Below are 22,704 nucleotides of genomic sequence, written 5' to 3'. Positions count from 1 at the left end.
AAGTAAAACGCGCAGCAAGAAGCCAAACGCGCAGCAAGAAGAGGCCACAACACAACGGAAGTGTTTCCAGGGGACAGCTAAAAGTGATGGACACTGCTGCCACAAAAACGTCCAATACACCATAGAAATTCGGTTCCACAATTCGGTCAACTTGCATGTGTTTTCTTAAGTTGCCGTTCGTTGAGCTTTCAGGGCCACCGTACAAACACCCCTCACAGAGATGGAGAGTGCAGCCACTGAGGTCATGCAAGGAAAGAAGTCCTTAAGAAAAGCTGGAAGGGATAGAAATATTGACAAGACAACCCTCAAAAGATTCATAAAGAAAAAAGAGAAAGTGAAAGTAAAATCAGTAGCCTGGGGAGCAGTAGCTGAGGTAAAGAGAACATTCACAGATGAGATGGAGGAGGAGCTTGCCAAACACTTGAAACAACTAGCTGACCAGTTCCATGGCCTTGCTCCAGTTAAGTGCCGTGAACTGGCATTTGAATACGCAGAGAAAAACAATATCCCTGTAAGTGGACCACTTTACCCCGTAGCTGGGGTAAAGTGGGACACAAGACCACCTTTTTTAAAACATCATATTTTCACTGCCCTTTGTCCTGAAGACATTCTGATAATTTCCATTGCTAGAAAACATCCTGAATTAATGAAATGTGTACATTTTACTGATATATCATTTAAGCTCGCCTAGAGGGGAGCAAATGTAAAAAATGTCCCACATTACCCCGCTCTCCCCTACTGGGATGAATTGAGGTAGTGATTTTCAGGCGCAGTATTGCTACAGCCATTTCTCCTGGGTGACACACAAATTATTAATTACTCCTTTGTTAATGTGGTTTTGTACTGGCTGAGTGGACATGTCAGGTCACAGTGTTGGAGGGCAACACATTCCCACCAACACACAGGTAGAAGTCTACATCCCTGACAGGGAGACTGAAAGGAAGCTTTATGACTTCTGTGTGCGTGCGTGTCTCTGTGGTGTGTGCAACAACAAGCTATGGCGTTGAGAATATTCTGTCAGGACTTCGCAGAGCAGCCGCATTCCTCTGCAATAAAGACAATGCTCTCTGCATCTCCTTACTTTGAATTTCCATTTTAGGCCTTTCATAGGAAACATGACACTTTCCTGCCCACCTGTTCCTTCAGTCCGTTCCACGGTAGAAGTGGTGAGATATATACAGGCTTTATTAGCTGCTGTCAGTAACTCCGTCGGTAACTGCAGAGCCAGTCAGTTCAGCCACCCCTCATTGTAAATTTTAATAAATAATAAACTGAGTTGGACGGTGAAGGCCAGCAGTAGAGGCTGAGTACTTGCAGGTGTTCCATTTTATTAATATTTGCAGTTTCTTTTGTCAACCTTTTCACGCGCAAAGAAATTTAGAGGCAACTGAATTAATTCCTGCATTCAATCTTGTCTCTGAAACACAATAAGAACATATATTTCTTGATTAAAACAGTTGCATTAAAGGTGATGATGAACAAGCAAAGCAGACACTGTATATAACAGGCTGACAAACAGACAGTCTCTTGACTTCCACCTGTCCTTGCATTGCCGCCATGTTATCCTGATAATCCAGACAGTTAGTCTGGAACCCTGGTGGGATTGGGATTAGGAATAGTAAAGTAATAGTGACCGTGACTTGGCTGGCTTTGCATTTGGGCTGCTGCCTCTCTGTGAGACATTTACAAAACCTCAGCACATTGCGGATTTTCTATTGATCCTTTATTACATGAGGAATGATTCAGTGGCAGCGCAAAGTCAAATGTTCTTACAAGAGAAAAAAAAGGTCTTAAAGTTGGTTTATGGGCTCTGTAAAATGACAGATGTATGAAGTTGAGAAAAACAAGTCATAAATATAATTTCCCACCTGCGCATATCAAACCAGATAATTGATAACAAGAAGATCTGCTCAGTTTTTGGTAATCATTTCGTCCCTGGTTGCCATATCTTTGAAAATGAGAATACAGATCCCACTCATGCTGAGTGTATTAATTCATGCCTGGAATTCCACTAACTTCAAATCAACTTGTGTTTTAGATTGTCGGTGAGACAAAACAAAGACTTTTTTCATTGCTGGATTGTCATGAGCAGATTTCTGTTTTATGTTATAGGACAAACAATCAATTTATTATGAATATTAATATACATTTATTTTGCCAGCAGCAGTCTGTATGCAGAATCGGTTCAATACTCATCGTCTAGTTCTAAGCTAAATGTCTCAAAGGGAGCTTTTTCTGATCCGGCTGAGGGAAGGAAGCTTTTTATTATGCCTGCTTGGTTGCCTTGATGCTTTTGATCCTAATGGATGACTTGGCACAGAGAAAAGCTGTCCTCTGTCCTCTCCAGCCCTTTGCACACAAAGTTTGTCTCTCTTGTTCTCGTAATGCTCTGCTCAGGCACTGACATTTTATATAGTTTGATTTAAAGTCTACATGCTTTCAAAGTAGTAGCTTAGTCAGTGCCCTAAAAAGTGTTGAGCTTGGTACCCAGCCTCACTGACAGCAGAGGTCGGAGGGGCTTTCCCAAGTGCACCGCTTTGTTCAGTAAATCAGAGGAAAGCTGAAGAAGGGAACAGCTTGTGAATGTCTGCTGATACCACCATGCTGGTTAGTTAATTCATGTTAACGTATTTAGAGGTGGTTTAACTGTACCACCCTTTGTAGTAAGTAGCTGGCATTACTGATTACTCTGCCTGTGGCTCCCTGTCTGTGCGTTTACATGCAGTAAGGATAAGCCGTAAGGATATTATTCTGTCAGAGTGTCGTGATTGCGAGCAACATTTAAGCCTCTTCTGAATAGTTCAGCGTTAGGAAGTTGATGACTTCTTAATCATAACTGTCACCATTCAACTAACTGCATTAATGGTCAGGTGGGAGGAGTTATTGATATACTGAGATGCACAAACAGATACACCTGAGTTCACATGCACAGTAGCAGCAGGAGAAAACCTTTTTTTTGTGTTTGTGCATAGTAACATCATGTCCTAGTTACAGAAACACACAGAGGCTGGTTTGCTGGTTGGGTTGGGCTGGAGTTCTCTGATAGAAACCAGGATACTGTGACATGTAAACACTTAACCATGTTTGTGATCCCTGTCCAACCATCTGCACATGTGCATCTGTCACACAGGTCACATTAGATATGGTCATAAAAAAAAACAGGAATTACTTTGAGAAAATAAATATCATTTTGGTATTGGTCTGTTAAAAAAGAAAAGGTGTGAAACGACAGGTGGTGTTTAAAGGTTGGGGGCGTTTTTTTATATAAACCATGAAGGTTCATTTACTCACAAGGTCAATGTCATGTGACGACAGAGCAAATAAATTTTTTCATCTGAATGTCAATTTTATTTAACTGCAAGTAAAGTTACACTATAGTTGGTCAACTTTTTATATATGAGGGAAACGTGGAGTTAATCCCAGTGTCCAGTCATTAAGTGGGAAAAATGTAAATCTACACTGCAGTAGTTAGGGTTATAAAACATGTTAACAAAGACAGACTGCCAGGCTCTAATCTGGGTCGATAGACCCAGTATGGTCCTCTGCCTCACCAGATGTGGCAAAGCAGTGTTTAACCCTGTAGCCTCATTGCAATTCAGCGATTCTGCCATGGTCTCTGGATCCCTTGGTCCTCCCACAGTCCAGAGACATGCAAAATTGGGTTTATGACAATTGGAGAGTCTAAATGACCTTAGTGAACGTGTATTGGCCCCAGTGACCCTCAACAAAACAAGTGATATATATAATTGATGGATGGATTTATTTGTTTCGCCCCTGGTGTGTAAAGACCTTTAGAGGCGGGGGGGGGATTACTTACTGGTTACTTGACAGAGCCCGGCTGTCTCTCTCTGCTTTCAGTCTTTCTTAAGTAATTGTGTTGACTGAAAGAATTATTTATCTTCTTAGAAAAGAAGTGGAAATTTTATATCGACAGATAAAATATAAAAATTGAATAATAAATACAAATGTTTTCTTCTTTCTTTATTTCACCAATATGTCTGTGAAAGGGTCAAATCGGCAGATAAATCAGTAAGACCTTAAAGTAAACAATAAATAACTTTGATTAAAGGTTAAACTGAAAGTATCAGTTGTTGCTTTTCCATTACGGGCGAAAAGATGAGAATAATTATTGACCAGCTGAAAATTAATAAAGGCAATAAAAAAAAGAGGGTTCCTCTTCAGCTGTTGACAGAGAGCTGCAGATCATCCTGTGTACCAGGTAAACATATGATCCAAACATATTCTATCAGACCCTTTTACTGCCTCCACCTTTTGCAGGCCAGAGATGCACTCTGGCTGACTGGTGTGCACGGATGGGCAGTATTTATGATACATACATTTAAAATACGTATTTGAAATACAAATAGTATTTTGTTGTTTGTGTTCGATAGGTTTGATCAAAATGGATTAGCATTTGGTTTCAAAATACTTAAAGGGATACTTCAGCAAAAAATGAAAAAATTCACTCATTAGTTACTACCATTATGCCGATGGAGGGCTGGGTTAAGAAGAGTTTGAGTCCGCAAAGCAATTTTGGAGTTTCAGGGGTAAACAGTGTTGTAGCCAAGTCACCAAAATGTAAGTAAATGGTGACTACCACCTGGCTCCATACTGCTCCTGTGCTGTCATCAAAGTGTCCATAAGCCCCGACATTAAAATTTGACTCGCTTTCAGCCTAAATGTCTGCTGTTATAATCCTAGCCCTGAGCGGCATTAGTTTCAGCAATCAACAAGTTCTCGCTGATCTCGTCTCGCTCCCCTTGGCCGAGAGCATGCGTTACATTGTTTCAGTTCACATCTTCTCTATTTTATTTTTTTTGTGATCAAATTTTTATTGGGATTTGAAGGACAACAATCATCATCATTCAACAGCACATAAATAAAGTAATTATCGTATACAAACATAAGCATACCCATGTACTCACACAAACAGATACACACATACCGGATAATAATAAAATGAAAACATAAAAATAAAAATAAATAAAATAAAATAAAATAAAAATATATATAACTGAAGATAAATATATAGCAAAAAATTAAGTAACATACATAAAATGTCATAAATGCAAAAGGAAAAAAAAGTGCCATTGAAGTGTAACCTAGTTAGATCTATCAAATGGTTAGATCACATCTTCTCTATTTGTGTAACTTAGTGGGGGCTGTTCTGTGTTTCATGAGAATTGTTCTCAAATAACTCTATTGAACTCTATTGAACAAGACTGCGTGGGCACGATAATTGAAAATACACGCCTCAAGGTCGTTCTCTTTTGCTAGTCTGAACGAGATTGGAGGCGTCGATAGGCAGTAGCCTATGATGAGGGACATGAGTCAGAGAGAGGCAGACAAAGACTACAAGAGGTAAGAGAGTTGAGCTGGTGTGCAGCCCTTCTTAAGCATTTATAATTATATAGCATCATTATTGAACAATGCTAGTCTCTTGCAGCTAACCCCTGGTCTTGCATGCAACTCAATTACATTAATGGTATACATTTCTCAAAAGTATAACTCATCATAAGACATACTGCTCTAACTGAGTTTTTGTATATACGTAGTTTATTTTGATACATGGCTTGGCTGCTGTATTTTGTTTTTAATTTATTTCGATAAAATATTTTTAATAATCAATGCCCTGATGACACTGATATGGGATCAGTTTGCCTTCCTGAGTTCAAACAGCAACCATCACTATTGCATAACCCTCCTGAGCAGAATGAACTGTGCTGAGGCTATCCATAAATCAACATATTCTAAAAAAAGGAGCTCCCCAAGGCTGAACTTCCGCAGCATCCTTAACAAATGACTGTCATTTCCTCCTCACACTGTTGTAATAGATTGTATTAAATCTCACAGGCAAATGACAATGACCTGTATTTAGTACGCTACCTTGGTGTTTTAAGGTCAGTCCCACTTTGACACAATAATCAAATGCTGCCTTATTGTGTTATAAAAAATTAACACCTAATCGATAGCTGGGGCATCGTCACTTAGCCTCTGCCAGGATAACAAACAATCATCTCAGAGATGGCCTCTTACTTAGCTCATCCTCCGGGAGTCCCAGTATTGATCCCATCTAAGTCAGACATTGTTATCTGTAACACACATGAATGCAGCCGACAGTATACCTTATCTATTTAAAATTCATTTGTTACTGTATCATTGGGTTGTTAATGTATCATCGAGATACAGTACAACATTATATCGTTTCTTTGGGTTAATGTAGTTTTAAATCAAAGGCAAAATCATTGTGGAGAGTTTTTACTTCAGTGTCCAAAAGTTGATTCGTTCACCTAATAAATTATATTAATTGATCTTGACTCATTACCATAGTGACATCAGTGATCTTATAATTGAGTTGGCTCATGGTAACAATGTATTCACATGTACCACAGATACATCAGGGTTCTCCATAAGGATGTGAGGCAGCAAGCCGCTGGGAAAGTAGACAGAGAGAGAGAGAGAGATCTCTGTATGACATGTTAAAACAATTTCCATACATGCGCAGTCACACATTCACACTGCCTTAAACATGTTGTGTCAGGGAGCTCTCACACACCCAAGCCCCCTACTCACATACCTCTGTATGCATACACACTGTAAGAGCATTCTTAATAGCTGCAGACATGTGGAAAGGAAGAGGCTGCAGTAAGGAAGGATGTCACACACCCTTCAAATACACGACACATGAAATAGGAATTTGGAAATGACAGAGGAGAGATTAAAGAACCCACCAATCCCATGCGTCTTCACAGACACAATTAAATAGCACAGCATGAGCATCCTCTGTAATTATCTACATTGAAACATTCCTTCACCCCTAAGTCTTTTTTCCCCCTCAAATTTTATTCCCTGTATGCTGCAGCTTGTAGGGAGCATTGGCACGTTTTTGTTCGCTCATCCCCCTGTGAGTGTGTCGTGCGTCTGTGTGCATGTGTGTGTGTGTGTAACAGAGGGAGAGAGATAGAGAAACACAGGAGGAGGAGGGGTGGCAAACAGGCTATTCTGTGGCTCGGTCACATGAGCATGCACGTGATCCAGGCAGAGAGAGAGAGAGTAGAGAGGCTGGCTATCATTTCAGCTGCAAACACAGAGTGAGAGAAGCTGTGAAGATGCTATCCCTCTCCTCAGTGACACTGGGTTTTACTGTGCTGTACAGGTTAGCTGCTCTCAGCTGGTGAGGGGGAGCACTGAATCATGTTGTACTGGTTATAGATTGGAGCTCCCAAAGATTACAACCAGAAATTGTGAAGAAAAGTGATCATATAAATACAAATAAATTAGTAATATCACATCTCATCACCTTTTACTTGTATTTACTTTCAACAGTCGGACTGTGTTGTAGCTGTTGTCAACATATCAGCAGTTTCGTTATAAATTCCACCATCTGTGCGGCTGTGTGTGATATTGGTTACAGTGATGGCAAAGAGTTTATTAATCAGCCTGAATCTTGTGCTCTCTGAAGTCTTCGCTCATCTACTCATTCTGTTACCTTCCTCATTCTGTGTTGTCTCTGTCCTGCCCTCCTTATTCCTCTCTGCATTATAATGCTGAGTGTTATACATCTATAATCATGCATCTATTTCAGGCCGTCTTTGTGAAAACAGTCCTCTGATGGCCTTTCTCTGCTCCCCACATCCTGTTATTAGACAGCATAGCAGTCTTAGCAGATTATAGCAGATTCTTTTAGACCATCATAAATAATGTAATATCATGGTGTAGCACATGTCAGCAGACACTTGTATTACTATAACCATTAAAGCCACAGTGCTAGCATGTACTGTACGCTGTCTTCAACTTCTACAAAATCATTGCAGACGGAAAGAACAGACCTCAGTTTAAATGCAATTGTTACTATCAAAGCTTCGACCTCTTTCAGTCAAGATTTATGCATGGTTATTTATTTTATCTAATAAAGTCCAGCCCTTTTCATTTCATCTAAAATGTGACCTTGTTTGGATTGTATCTTTGACCATAAACTGTTATTATTTATGTTTAAATCAGGTCTACAAGTATTTTTTACTCAACTAGAATTTCTCTCAGTAAAGTACATACCTCCTATAGCTAAGGCATTTTGTTTATCAGGAGGTAGTTACGTGCAGGTGTCTAGAGCTATTTTCTTTACCATAGTAGCTGAAAAAACTCCATCCCATAACATCCCTCCACTAGATCCATATTGTATTTAGGTCCACAAGAAATTGCACACGATCTTCGATACCAACCCCCAAAATATGTCTGAATTCCCACATTATTCTCTTTAGTGGGCTTTTCCCTGGCCTACACCTCACTCTTGCACCAGGTTTTGTGGTAATCTGTCCAGTATTTCTTGTGTTATCTTCCTTACAAACACACAGAAAAGCAGTCAGGGTTAAAAACACAACCTCCCTCATAGAAGTAATTAATAAATCATTTCAAAACAAAACTTGAGATTTAGCAGCCATGCTTACAACTCTGTACAAGGCTGTACGGAGGCACAGCAGTGCTTCAAACTGAAGACCAGCGTCAACATGCTAACAATCACAGTGCTAACACATTGATATTTAGCAGGGAGCATTTTAATCATGCTCACCAATTTTTAATATATGCTCTTTAACAACACATTCTAGAGCAGATGTTGATCTGAACTATCATTCATTTTGGTCCTAAACTAAAAGTTTAAATTGAAAGATACCTGATGGTGGCACTAGATAAAATATGAGGATTTACTAGTGTTATTAAAAATCTTCCTGAGGGGGACATGAGTCTCCTGAATTCCTTGGTAATCCATCCAGTAGATGATGTTGAGATATTTCATTAAAAGCCACAATCATCAACCTGTCAGTGTTGCTAGAGGAAAAGTCAGGGAGTCTCAAAAGTCATTACATTTCTCCTCAGGGGACCATAAATGTCTGCACAGTGTTTCATGGCAATCCAACAAATATACATTGATATATTTTATTCCTTGCCTGAAGGATGGCACGACAGACTGACATCCCTTCAGGCACACAGCACTCAATACACGTGAGCATGTTCAAATAGGATCTTGTGCTCTTGTCGCTGATGCGTTTGTTTCCTTCAGTTCCTCTTGCTGACAGGCCGCTTCTTGTGCTTCACACTGTTACATAATGTTGGACTGCTGCGTCCACGGTTTGGGATTCATTTCTGTCGCAGGGAAAACTAATGAAGCTGAGTAATGGAGCCTCTCTGTCTCAGAGCGACTAACACTGTCATCTCTCTGTGTCTCTCTTTGTCTCAGATGCTGCTGCTAAGAAAGCCTTCATCACAGAGGTAAGCTGCCATCCCTGTAATATTCTCTTTTTAGTCATTGTCCCTACATCAATATCAACTGGGAAATGCTTCAGACGAGTGAAACAATTTCAGAAAACACATTTCTGATCAGAATAACATCAACATTTCACAACCCATACCGCATTCTTCCACCAAGGTTCATGGCAACCTGTTTGGTAGTTTTGCAAAATCCTGATAACTTCCAGAGAGACAAACAAAGAGGAAATCTTAACTTCCCTGGCAGAGGTTATAAAACAAACAAGTACTGGACATTTGTTTTATTTTAAGTCTGCCATGGACATTTAAGTCAACTTAAAATAGCAACTTTCAGATCATAAACATCCAGAGCAGTTTTGAATTTGAAACTAAATCAGCTCAGTTAATCAGAAGTTATCATAGATTGATTCAGGAGGTAAAGTTTCACATATTTTGCCTAACAATTTAAATATGGTCTCATCAGTCAAAAAATTCAATTTTTTTTGACGAACTCTCTCTTTGTCGTCAGATGCCCTCGTCCTCAGGCCTGCCTGGTCAGGGAAAGAAGATGGGTCACAGAGGGGTGGATGCATCCGGAGAAACTACTTACAAGAAGGTAAAGTAGCAGTTTTTCAGCTTTTAAACAGGCTAAGTTTTTTGCTAAATTTTTCATATGAAGAACCTGAGAGAGCAACAGCTCAGATATGTTTTTTTTGTTAATGGTTGAATACAGAGAGTCAACTTATTTAATGCTAACTGATAATGACATTGTATATTTGCTTTATATGAAATATTATTTCAGTTTTATGTCAGTTTTCTTACTGTGAGGTCTATAGACTGAAACGTATCCTTCTCACAACATCTGCATCTGTCTGCCTTTCCCCACCCGTGCAGACCACATCCTCAGCCTTGAAAGGTGCCATCCAGCTGGGCATCGGTTACACGGTTGGCAACCTGAGCTCCAAGCCCGAGAGAGATGTGTTGATGCAGGACTTCTACGTGGTGGAGAGCATCTTTTTCCCCAGGTATCAACTGCCACATATATAAATACATACTTCAGCAGAATATTTCCAGTGCGTATACTGTAGAGTGAACACTATATGATCTTAACCATCCTGTTAGATGTTTGCTGGAAAGGAGTATGACATACATCACTGTGCTCTGATGCTCTGCCCTCTAGTGAAGGCAGCAACCTCACTCCAGCCCACCATTTCCCAGACTTCCGCTTCAAAACATACGCTCCCGTGGCCTTCCGCTACTTCAGAGAACTGTTTGGCATCAGGCCAGATGACTACCTGGTAAGTCTTTTGTTTTGTCATAGCTATACCAGCTCTAACCTAGCACCACATAGACTCACCAGAAAATCTATAGTCGAACTACGATTGTCACATATATGATTGTATCAGCTCAAATCAGAGGGGAAAGAAAGTCATACACATATGCCAGTCCAATGAGTCTCAAGGGAGTCTCATGTTACCGTGGTGAGAATCAAGCCATGTCCAGTTGAGTGCCTGCTGTTAGTCATTCACAAGTCAAGTCGAAGAAATCCTGATGAGCTAGTTTCCACATTTAAATCAGTTAAAAAGTCTGTGATAATTAAAATTTGATTTCATTCTCAGCATAATTTACAGTCAATCAAAATCATTCCAATGTGTTAATAACCATGTCAGATAACAGCACATGACACAAATGGTCACAATTCAATGGTCATGTGACTTGAGTCTGTCAGTAACAAATTACAACAACAATCTTTCTCGGATCAGAGAGCAACAAAATGGGATTTAAGGAGAAATGGGAGGAAGGGAAACCCAACAAATGAAAACAGATTGAACAAGTGTTGAGCGTGGAAGAGAATGATTACAAAAAAAACATAACACAGCACAAGAGAGGGCGGAGTGGAGGAGAGAGGACGACTGAGGAGAAGGATGAAGGTTTGCAGCTTGTCTCTGCACGTCAGCGTCGATGACCTGGAGGCTGCATGATTCATTGCTCTGAGCAGTCTAACAGAATGAACACACACTGCTTAGTCAGTGTTTATGCACGTTCAAAACACCAGAGTGAATTGTCAAAACAGGCACCAGGTGAACTTGTTCTCTGTGATGTCAGTAAATAACAGTAACGATAAGGTCAGGTGCATCTTTATCTGTCTGTTTGTGTCAGTGACTGAGCAGGTTAGTGTCTCTCTGAGCCCGGCTGCCTACCACCTCAACCCCTTCAGGACTGTTTGGTGACTTTGTGCCTGACAATAGTTTAACTGTCATCCAACTTCATCACCTTTGATAAACAGCAACGAGCAACAGTATTTATAAACTGCTTTTGGGAAAATATAACTTGTGTCATGTGTTTGCAAGCGTGTACGTGAAATGAAACTCCAGTCCTGAGAATTAATGGGTTTACTTCAAAAGCACAGATCTTTCTTTTTTAAAGACCACGATAATCAAATGTAAAAAAAATTATATAGCAAGATAGAAAACAATTGATTAACATGAATTTCTTCGTTGATATAATGGATTTACTATTGTATATGAAATGTTTGTTCTTTTAGCTTACTGGGAAATAGGGATGCATATCTCTCAGTATATGATAGTCATAAGTATTCAGCCATCATGAATATGCCCCAAAGTTATTTTTCCTGTCTATCCCAATGCCACGTGGGATTGCCTTGTTGCTGTCTTCTATTATTGCCGCTTTTTCGATCTGTTTTTTTCCCATAAAAATTTGATTTAGATGGTAGTGACTAAAACAGACAAGAGTTTCCTGGATAAAAAACTAAATTTGATATTTGTTCAATTGTTCCTTAAATAACGACACAATACAGGAGTTATGGAGGGGTGTCTGCCCTGGGGAACATGGGCTTGTGATTATCAAACTGGACCCTGGAAATGTCCACAAACAGTATATGTGTATTACTAAAATATGCTTAAAACAACTATACTTTTGTCATTTTATTTCATTAATCCCAGTTTCTGTGTTTGTGTTTCCCTGCAGTACTCCCTGTGTAACGAGCCCCTTATTGAGCTGTCCAATCCTGGAGCCAGTGGTTCAGTCTTCTATCTTACAAAGGACGACGAGTTCATCATCAAGACTGTGATGCACAAGGAGGCTGAGTTCTTACAGAAACTGCTGCCTGGATACTACATGGTGAGCAAAGACTACGTGTGTGTGTGTGTTTGTGCATGTGTGTACACCTACTGGGTATGAGTGGGAGTGTTAAAAACGTGCTCTCATCTAAAGTCAATCATGTCCATGTCTTACTTTTTTTTATTAAATGTAAAATAAATCCATGTCCATCTTATTTCAAAGGTAGATGAAAACAAAATTTCATCCATTGATTTTTAGCTGTATTTTTTTTATTTTTTACTCTTACTTTCAGGTTCAGTAGTTTTCCAATCTTTTCTCTTCATGGTAGGATTCACACATGCAGGATAATACATGGTGAATAACTGTTGCTCATGCGTACAAATATAACCTCTTGCAAAATAATAAGACTGTCTTGATACCATCTAGTTGTCAAGGCACGTGAACATAAAGCGAACACAGCTTCATACAAAGAAAATGTGGAGAAGCTTCTCTGTTACTACGTTTGCATGAATACTAATATTCCGATAAAAAACAGATGAATATAGTAGCCTGAATGAGACGCTGGCAGGTAGACAGTTTTACGATTAATTTAACCTAAATAAGGTCATACTCAGAATAAGCAGTAATTGAACAACGGGAGTGGAGTATTACGACCTTAGACATATTATGTTGACATGTTTACGTCTTAATTGCATTGTAACGTCCTCTCTGTGCTCTGTAACATTTAAAAAGGAAAGTGAATGCAATATTCACTTGGCAGCTTATGTAAAAATTATATTAGAAATAATGTCTTATCAATAAAGGGTCAATCGGCGTAATGTTGCTGTCAATGTAAAAATAGACAGTGGTTCTGTATCTTGGTCTGAAAAAGCCACTAAACACATGAACACTCAGACTTTCATTCAAATGGAAACTTGTCCTCATGTTGTTATTATGAGGAATATTTTTTTCTGTCTCCATTTTATGTAAGAGCCCTGAAATCTCTCCGCTGAGCATGAAATTCTTTTCATATGAAGCAGCAGACATAACAACTCTGTTTTCTGACTGAAACCTCGGGCTGCACGGTTTCATAAGAGACTGGCCGGTGTATTTCAGTAACCGGATGTACTGTACTTCAGCCTAACAGAGCATGACTTGCCCCAACAGTAATATCCCCTCCTCTCCTCCTCTCTAAAGTCTGCAGGCTTATTGTGAATGAAGTCAACCAGCAACAGCTCCATGTATGTCCATGCAACTAATCCAGCCTCTCTGGTTCACAGCCCTGGGCCTCGTGTTTATTCATGTTCCGTCAGGCATGGCCAAAGACCACTGTGGGAAATCATTTAATCATTTAGGGACATTAAAGGCTCGGCACATTTGCTGTGTCCTTTTCCATCGTTTTTTGGTTGGTTTTTGCTGGTGTAATTGGTCTGAGAACGAGGCATAATGAAAGTGGAGATATTCATGCTCATGCAGGGTGGCTGTAGCCTCAGGTCAGAGAAGGTGTACTAAGGAAATAAGACACAACACATAACATATATAGACTCACAAGCTAGTGATGTGATGAACGAAATAAAGCATGTGGAAAAACCGACAGCGTGCAGGCATACATTGGGGGAGCTCTACATTTCTTCCACCGCTGACTAGCGGATGGTGGAGGATTGGCTGAGGAGTCTCGCTCTGGGCAGCATACAGATCACTGTGATGTAACCGACTCTTTTCCTTCTGTGTATTTGCCCTTCTATTCTACCTCATCTTCTCATCCTCTCTCACGTTTTAACGTCTTATCACTCTCCCTCCCGCTGTGCTGCTCTTGGGGTAATTACATTGTCTCTATCTCTCACTCTACCCCATATTTTAATACACTCTTCCCCCCCGCTTTCCTTTTATGCTCCTTTCCATCCCTTCTCTCTGCTCTCTCCTCTCCCTCACGTGTCCGTGTTATGGCTCGTCAACGCTCTGCCCTCCTAACATCGACAGAAGGGTCGTGTATGGCTGACGGCAGAGGATGCTCTTTCTCTCTCTCTCGCTCTCTCTCTCTCTCTCTCTCTCTTTATCTCTGTATCGTTTCTGCTGCTCTCTCTCTACCAGTTTCTCTCAGCTGAAGGTCGTTCAGTGCTGAGCTTTTTAGCCACACTTCCACATTCCCCCTTCATTTCTCCTCTATCTGTTCCTCTTTTCCTTTCCTCTTGCAGTTATTTCAAGTCCTGGATGCTGTGTGCTATCAATGTTTGGACTACAGCTCTCTCTGTCTATCTCTCTCTCTGTCTCTCTCGCATTTCTCTAATGGGACTGAACTGGCTCAGGTCCCAAGGTCAAAGCTGGTTTTTGACTGAGCACACAGCCCGATTAACCTCATTTGTGTGGATTGACTACTGAAAATCCACACAGAACCCTGTCAAATAGGAGAAGGTAGTTTTCAATCCAATTGTGATGGTACTCTCTGTTGCAGACAAATTCGATTTTACAGTTTGATAAACTGAAAACTGCTTATTGTTTAGTAATTTCTCTAGCTTTTCTGTTGTAACATGTCAGTTAACGGTTTGATCCAGAGAGAGAAACATTGATCATCATTTTGTTCTTCACTGTTGTCTTGGAAACTTCAAATGATGCAGGCTACTAATGAGACACTGGATATGGATTTAATGACTCGCACCGTCTGAAATTGTTGTTTGGAAATCTTCAGTGGGTCAACTTGCTTAGTTCATCCATTGGAGGAAAACTTTGTATCACTGGCTTGGTGGATGATTACTATTGTTGTTGCTTCTTCTTGATAATACTAATGATGATGATGATGATGATGATTAAAATGATATCTTTGATATGGAGCCTTTTAAGTTCCCCAAGGCTTGGTCTCTGTGATTACAAAAGAATTGTAATCACAGTTTGAGTCTTTCATAAATCACTGCCCCGTGAGTTAAAAGTCTTGATCTGTGTTCACTCTCAGTTATGTAATTCACTGTGATGTGATCAGATGACAGATGTGACACTGTAACCAAAGTATGTGTACACAGAGAATCATGTATGCTTAACAAATTAACTGTTCGCACTAGGTGTATCACCTATCGTACTGCTCATGTATTTTTTATTCCCAGATCCCTTGGAATGAAAAAATGCTTCACGTGTTGTTGTCTTGACTTTCTGGATATGCTGTGATAACAAACCCTTTCAGATCCCTCAGAGTGTCAAGAATAATTTCCTTAGCACCTCTTGCTCACAGGTACATATTAAAAAAAAATCATGCAAAATGTGTTAATGGCTTGTGCCAACATTTCCCCACACAAGCTGGTTCCGCTGTAAAGTTCTTACCCAGCGTCCGGTCAAAGCTCCGAAACTTACACCAAGTTATGAGCCTTTTTAAGATCGTCTGCTGTCTCTCTCATTCTTTCTCTCCAGAACTTGAATCAAAACCCTCGCACTTTGCTGCCCAAGTTTTTCGGTCTCTACTGCGTCCAGTCGGGCGGGAAAAACATCCGCGTGGTTGTGATGAACAACGTCCTGCCCCGTGTGGTTCGCATGCACCTCAAATTTGACCTGAAGGGCTCCACCTACAAGAGGCGAGCATCAAAGAAGGAGAGGGAGAAGGCCAGGCCCACTTTCAAAGACCTGGACTTCATGCAGGACCTGCAGGACGCATTGATGCTGGACGTAGACACCTACAATGCGCTCGTCAAAACCCTACAGAGAGACTGCCTGGTAAGACAAACAGAGTTGTATAGTTGCTGTGTAAAGATTTGTTGCTTGCTGAATTTATACCTGAGATAGAAATGAGAGAGCCCTGGCAGGGTAGAATGAAAGGTAGCTCACGTGGTTAGTAAAAGGGGGTATAGTAATTCTGAGGTCCATATGACATCCCGATCAAGAGTCTTTATATATCGGGAATAGATGCTATGCAAGGAGATGAGAAATAGAGGGAGGGTAGAAGGAAAGAGTAAGTGCATCAAAATGCAGTGTCCCAAAGCAAATGAGGGAAATAAAGCGACATGGATGAACTCTGCAAAAGTAAATGGAGAAAAAGAACAGAGATGATGCTGTTGGTGCCCTGATGGATAAAAGAGAATAACTGCTAGTAGTATGACTAGAGGAAGGAGATGGGAGAGAAGAAGGCAGAAAGAGATAAAGCTGTTCATGATAGTATTTGGCATTCCCAGGTTCCTTCACTATACATTTGAGCTTTTTCACCTGTTAGATGTTTAACAAGTTGTCCATTGCGACCATTGACCTGTAAATCACCACCTCATGTTAACATTTACAGGGCCAGTGCATGGGAGAGAGTTTCTGCTCACACACTCTTATAAATTGTTTATTAGTGTTTACATGCTTCAGTGTATGCATGACTGTGTGTTGTGTGTAGCACCAACATCTCCACTGTTACAGGTCTAATTCCCTCTGGTGCTGAAGCTGCTATCCACCACAGATAAAAGCTTTCAGACGGTTTTATACACCCCGTGTCTGTCAATCGCAGGACACTCACATGTGTCTGTATTTGCTCAGGTGTTGGAGAGCTTCAAGATCATGGACTACAGTCTGTTGCTCGGCGTTCACAACATAGACCAGGCGGAGAGGGAGAGGCAGATGGAGGGCGGCAGTGACGAGAAGAGGCCCGTGGCCCAGCAGAAGGCCCTGTACTCCACAGCCATGGAGTCCATCCAGGGAGGAGCAGCCTGCGGAGGGTCCATCGACACTGACGACACGTGAGTTTAGCCAGAGTGACATGGGGCTGTTGGCAGCGGAGGCCAGTTATAGATATTAACAATAATAAACACGATAAAGCTTTATTAGGCAGAACATTTTCATCTGAAGTGCTTAATCTTTAACTGCGACTGCCAAGAGTACTTCACCTGTAAATTATTAATGTTTCTAGACATTTTATCCTGTTCAGTATTTAAATCTAACATTTTCAGTGTGAGTATGCACAATCAATTCCAGATATCCTTTCTTTTAATCTAAAAAGTGAAATCTGAAAATAACAAGCTTGATATTTCCCCATCAATCAGTTGGTAGTGTTAAGGCAGACAATCTTTGGCTGTTGGTTCAGTGTGGATTGAATGGTCGATAGTTAATTAGAATGCTACTATCGCTTGAATAAAGGATGTTTATTTTAAACAAAGTATTGACTTTGATTGATTACACATTAAGAGTTCAGACACTTTGACCTGCTCTTATATAAACTAACTTGCTTTCAGTTTCCAGATAAATTGATAACATTTTCTGTCAGCTGTTTAGATGATACAGTAGAGCACAGTAGCAACACCTTCCCAGTGCAGTGGGATGCTGCTTGGTTATGGGATTTTGAATTATTTGGTCAAAGTTGAACTCTTACACTGACAAGGATTGGATCAAGTATTGATTAACCCTGTGTGTGATGTACTGCTGCCTCTTAATCAATTCATCTAATCAGGGCTCCCACAGATCTGATGTGGAATGAATATAATTAATTAGATGACACAAACTTGAGAAAAAAACACCATGTGAAGTGATGTGAGTTTGTGATTTAAAGTAATGTTTAAAATGTCAAACACTTCCATTAGCTCCTTCACAATAAAAACCGTAATCATCATCACATATATTTCGTTAACTGAGATATATCTGTTGTAAGTTATTGTTAATAGCATCCAATATAGGTACTGTGGGAATCCAATGCTTTTCAGTCAGGAACACTTTTTAATGTTTTAACCAGTGATTGCACAAAGGGAAATAAAGTTATTTTTGGCGCGGATGGCTCCATTCTTTGGATGTTCCCTGTATTAGCCAAGCAGCATGCTAAGATAAAACAGGGAACACGTGCAAAACCCCCCAGTGGGCGTAGCAGGCAAGATACATTTTGTTCCAGATGAATACCATTTACCACAACCATGTTTGGACTCAGTGCTAAAAGGTGGAGGCTGGGGCGGTGGAGGCAAGTTTGCGGCAGCAGAGCATAAGTGGCACTTTAGCTGAGCAGGGATCAGTGTAGTTGTCGGTAGCTGACAGTTTATGACAGCTGAGCACATGCCTCCGTGTCCTGCATGAATTAACGCAATGCTTCATCAAAATGGTTTTAATTCCTCTAAGATTCTGGATTTATATGATTTAGGTTAAGCCTTATCAGGCATATAGAATATATGTTTCATAATATGCAAACTTATACAGAGTAAAAATTGCTGCGGGATGATAACAAAATCTGGAAAAAAACCTGTGTCTTAACTCTGGTTTTGATGATTCAATTTTGACAGATCAATTATTGATTCACAGGATATCGTATCAAATCACATCAGCTGAAAAACAGTCCTGCAGTCTGATTGACAAACTCGATTGTGCTGTTTTGTTTTGGCTTCTCATTTTAGGATGGGCGGTATCCCAGCTGTCAATGGAAAGGGAGAGCGACTTCTTCTTTACATCGGGATCATCGATATCCTGCAGTCTTACAGGTGATCATCACAGAGACCATGGGATTATATGTAGTCACTCCTTCAGTTTTATATTCTCCAGTGTGTCGCAGGATTCAGATGTAGGATGAATGTCTGTGTCTAGATACTTCCTACTGCAGCAGACATTTTTTGTGCATAAACTGAAACAACATCAGAGACAACACATTTTATAGGCACGTTGCTTATATTAATTTGTTTATGACCCTTATATATAAGACATGGTTATCATCACTTTAAGTGTGCGTCTCTCTGCCTCTGCAGGCTAATCAAGAAACTGGAGCACTCGTGGAAAGCTTTGGTTCACGACGGGGTGAGTTTTTAATAGCTCTGTCCAGAGACACAGCCAATCACATGCAGGAACAGGAACTGCTGTATATTGTGCACACAAACGATCAACAAAACATCAACTCTAATGTGATGTAATGATCAGTGTGTCGTCGGCCATCCATAGATCCCTCCTCCTGACATATACAGTCCATTGAGGGCAGCACTTCCCCCTCTACACATGGATTTTTCCACCTGTGTGTTTTTTATACAGCCAATCATAATTTACTTTTTTTCATAACCAGCTTTTCTTTATTATTGAGAAAACTATTCTGACCTAAGGATCTGCTCTTTTATATTCTGTAGGTGCTTAGGGGACATATCATCAAAATAATTTGCACCTGAACTTTTTGAATATAAATGTATCTTTTATTATGATATTATTCTGACATTATTCACGACAGACCAGGTCCTCCTCTGGGAAAGCACACAAAGGAAGCTCTGTTACCTTTAGCTTGTACCAAACATGATTCACTTGAGCCTCAAGCTTTATTTGTTTTCAGATCTTTGCGTGTTTGAGGATTTTTATTAGCTTCAACTCTGGCAAACTTTATTGGTTTGACGAAGCGCTTATCTGTCAGTGTGGATTTTCATCTCTGGCAGCTCATCCCCTTCCCCATCTGTCCATCTTACTCTCTCTCATCCTGTAAATCTGAGAATATTCCCATGGTTCAGCCGCTACACCCTCCCTGTCTCCTCACACATTGATTTAACAGTCTCAGCGTACAGGTCTGTTTATTTATTCATGTTTATGGGTTTGTTTGTGTATGCAAGCTTATTAGAAGCAGTTTAAGGCAGAACTGTGGATTACTCACATGTTGATTATAAGCCTATGACCAGCCACAGTTGTTTTTAATGAAGCAAATATTTTATTATTAGTGTACACTCCATCTGCATTGTTTTCTGTCATTGTCATTAGGATAATACATTACTGAGCTTTGTCCACAGTAAATCATATTTATGAGCAGTCAGCTTGTTACTGTGGTGAGAGAGAGAGAGAGAGAAAGAGAGAGACTGTGTAGTGTCAACCTGAATCAATGGCTCAATCTCCATCTGTCATGCATAAATAATGCATGTTTACTATTGTGCTATTTGAGAAGTGTGTGGGAATCAAAATGCAGCATGGGACATTTTAACAACAACAAACCCTGAGCACATAAATTAAGAAATATAAGTTTACTTCCATAAACAAGGAAAGACTAGTAGGGATACCACTGTGTGGAACTTTTCCCACCAGGTGGTAAAGTGTAAGAAAAGACTGTTGGCTCAGTATCTGGCGGCCCCTTCTCATGATATCATGATAGTTCTCTAACTTAGTGTTTTGCGCTGGTGCTTCATTGTAGAGCTGTGTGCACTGCTGTGGCTGGCTCACGCCTTCTCTCATCTGTCTGTCAAACCACTGGACCTTGAAAACATCCATGATTCACTATCAGCTTACAACTGTAGCATCAGACTAAATTATGAAAAATTGTATGTTACAAATTAGAGATTTTTTATTTGATGAACATGGGCCCTAAATCTGATACACAAAAATCGACCAAATAGGTTTTCGTTTTCTCTCAGCAACCACATATCCCTTGACTCCATCGCACCTCCCATCTCCTTGTACACTCGAGAATTTACATTGGCACCAGTGACATGCTCTCAAGAAGCAATCAGCCATTTCATTACCCCCAACCGCCGATCCCAACCACCCAACCACCCACTCTCACTTACTCATACCACTCTCCCTCTCTGAGCACACTCATACACAAGATACGAGTGGGAGAGCGACTAACCCCGTAACAGCCTCCTGTGCGTCACTGCTCAGGATGATAATGGAAAATACACTCTTCAATGTGTTACATGCAGTTGGCCGAGTTGCGTGAACGCATTTAAAGATGTTCCTAATCGTGAACTCCGGCGGTATTGATGCAAAAGGCTTATAATAACTCAGTAGGGAGGCAGGAGCTTCACTTCTGTCTCCTTCATCCCTTGCTCCTTTCCTCTTTTCTCTCAAAACCAAACACCAAGTGTCATCTGTCAGACTGCTGGCAGTGGGATCTCCGTCTGCTGCAACATAAATAATGAAGAGATGTGTCTGTTAGCCTCGTCTGACCGTGTTTCTCTCTGTCATTTGGCTCTTTTTTTGTGTATGTGTGTTGTTCGGTCTGGTGGGTTAAAAGAATACTTAAACGGGACACTCAGAGACTTATAGATAATTAATCTAATTAAAGCTCTGGTTTGATAATCTTATCTTCGCACCACTTGTCTCATTAATCTCTGGGTTTCTGTCTCTCCTCAGGACACCGTGTCGGTCCACCGGCCTGGCTTCTATGCAGATAGGTTCTTCAAGTTCATGAGCAACACGGTTTTCAGGAAGAGTTCCTGTGAGTTTAACCTTACGTCGAGACACTGCCTTACATAGTCAAACAGAGTCGTGTGGGATGAACTACTGAGTCAATGTCAGATGCCAGGCTTTTTGTCTATTTTACTGCCGAGCTTTGACAGGACTATCAGACACAGTAGCTAACTGCCTTATTAGGTGCTGCTTCATATCATGTGAGAGAACATCAGTTTGATGCCTGCGCAGCTTTCCTTTTCCTCAAAAGCAAAGAATTCACTGCAATAGGGCTTCAAAGCAATATGTGATATCCTGGTTATTCTGGAATGAGCTCCAAAAAACATTAGCTAGAAGGAGGTAGTTGGATTTAAAGGCCTGATTTGATCTTTAGTGGATCTTTCAATCTGACAGTTTTCTCAAGTTGTATGTGTTTAACTTTGTTTTGTCTCTCAGCCCTGAAGTCGTCTCCATCTAAGAAGGGTCGAGTGTCTTTGATGGTGCCTAAGTGCACTGGTCCTGGTGCAGCCTGGTCAGCCAGCCAGCTGCCCTCTGAGAGGGATGAGAACATTTACGACCTGAGAGGAGCTCGCAGCTTCCCAACGCTGGATGACGAGGGTAAATAACACAGTCTAATGAAAATAGTGACAGAACTAAAATATTAAAATTGGCTTCTGGTCTCTTTGAGTGAAATATCCAGAAAAAGTTGCAGCTTCTATTCACATGACATGAACATGTTATGTCTTCTTTTCTAAACTGTAGTACTGATGATGTTTGCAGGGCATAGTCAACAAACGGACTTGTAGCTTTACCATGGTAATCAAAATAGTAAATAAGCATTACAGAACCTCAGAAATAAGTGCAAAACAATATAATTCACAGGATCCCGCTATCTTATCTATCAATAAAGCCATCCATTATCTATACTTGTTATACTTTGAGAGTCACAGCGGAGTCTGGAGCCAGTCCCAGCTCATATTGGGTCCACCCTGGAAGCTCACCAGCATATCGCTGGGTGCATTCTCAATAGATAATTTGTAAAAATCTTTCTCTGTTTAATCCAGGTCGACCAGATCTTCTTCCATGCACTCCTCCATCATTTGAAGAAGCCACCACAGCATCAATCGCCACCACTCTGTCTTCGACCACCTCTCTGTCCATCCCTGAGAGATCCCCATGTGACACAGCAGAGAACCCCCGCTACAGGTACTCACACACACACACACACACACACACACACACACACCTACACCTATTTTAAAACATTGGCATCATCCACTGAAATCTGAGTCTTTACTCCCAAAGTGCTGTTGATATTGTATTTATAATACATTTATTTTGAGTATTTAA

The 22,704-nt window shown here is 40.5% G+C and overlaps 1 protein-coding gene across 1 annotated transcript in view; it reads left to right on the top strand.

Moving 5' to 3' along the window:
• The window catches only part of pip5k1ca (phosphatidylinositol-4-phosphate 5-kinase, type I, gamma a), a 44,162-nt gene that overhangs the window by 8,222 nt on the left and 13,236 nt on the right, over positions 1-22,704 (top strand). The window contains exons 2-13 of the mRNA XM_053430980.1: positions 9,233-9,264; positions 9,770-9,856; positions 10,135-10,265; positions 10,421-10,538; positions 12,229-12,381; positions 15,697-15,996; positions 16,795-16,994; positions 18,627-18,710; positions 18,972-19,020; positions 21,319-21,403; positions 21,811-21,972; positions 22,419-22,560. Coding sequence (XP_053286955.1) covers positions 9,233-9,264; positions 9,770-9,856; positions 10,135-10,265; positions 10,421-10,538; positions 12,229-12,381; positions 15,697-15,996; positions 16,795-16,994; positions 18,627-18,710; positions 18,972-19,020; positions 21,319-21,403; positions 21,811-21,972; positions 22,419-22,560 — 1,543 coding nt within the window. The remainder of the gene's footprint in view (positions 1-9,232; positions 9,265-9,769; positions 9,857-10,134; positions 10,266-10,420; positions 10,539-12,228; positions 12,382-15,696; positions 15,997-16,794; positions 16,995-18,626; positions 18,711-18,971; positions 19,021-21,318; positions 21,404-21,810; positions 21,973-22,418; positions 22,561-22,704) is intronic.

Source organism: Pleuronectes platessa, chromosome 9 (assembly GCF_947347685.1).
Source record: "Pleuronectes platessa chromosome 9, fPlePla1.1, whole genome shotgun sequence".
In the NCBI taxonomy this organism is placed as follows: Eukaryota; Metazoa; Chordata; class Actinopteri; order Pleuronectiformes; family Pleuronectidae; genus Pleuronectes; species Pleuronectes platessa.
This window is presented reverse-complemented; position numbering and strand designations above follow the sequence as displayed.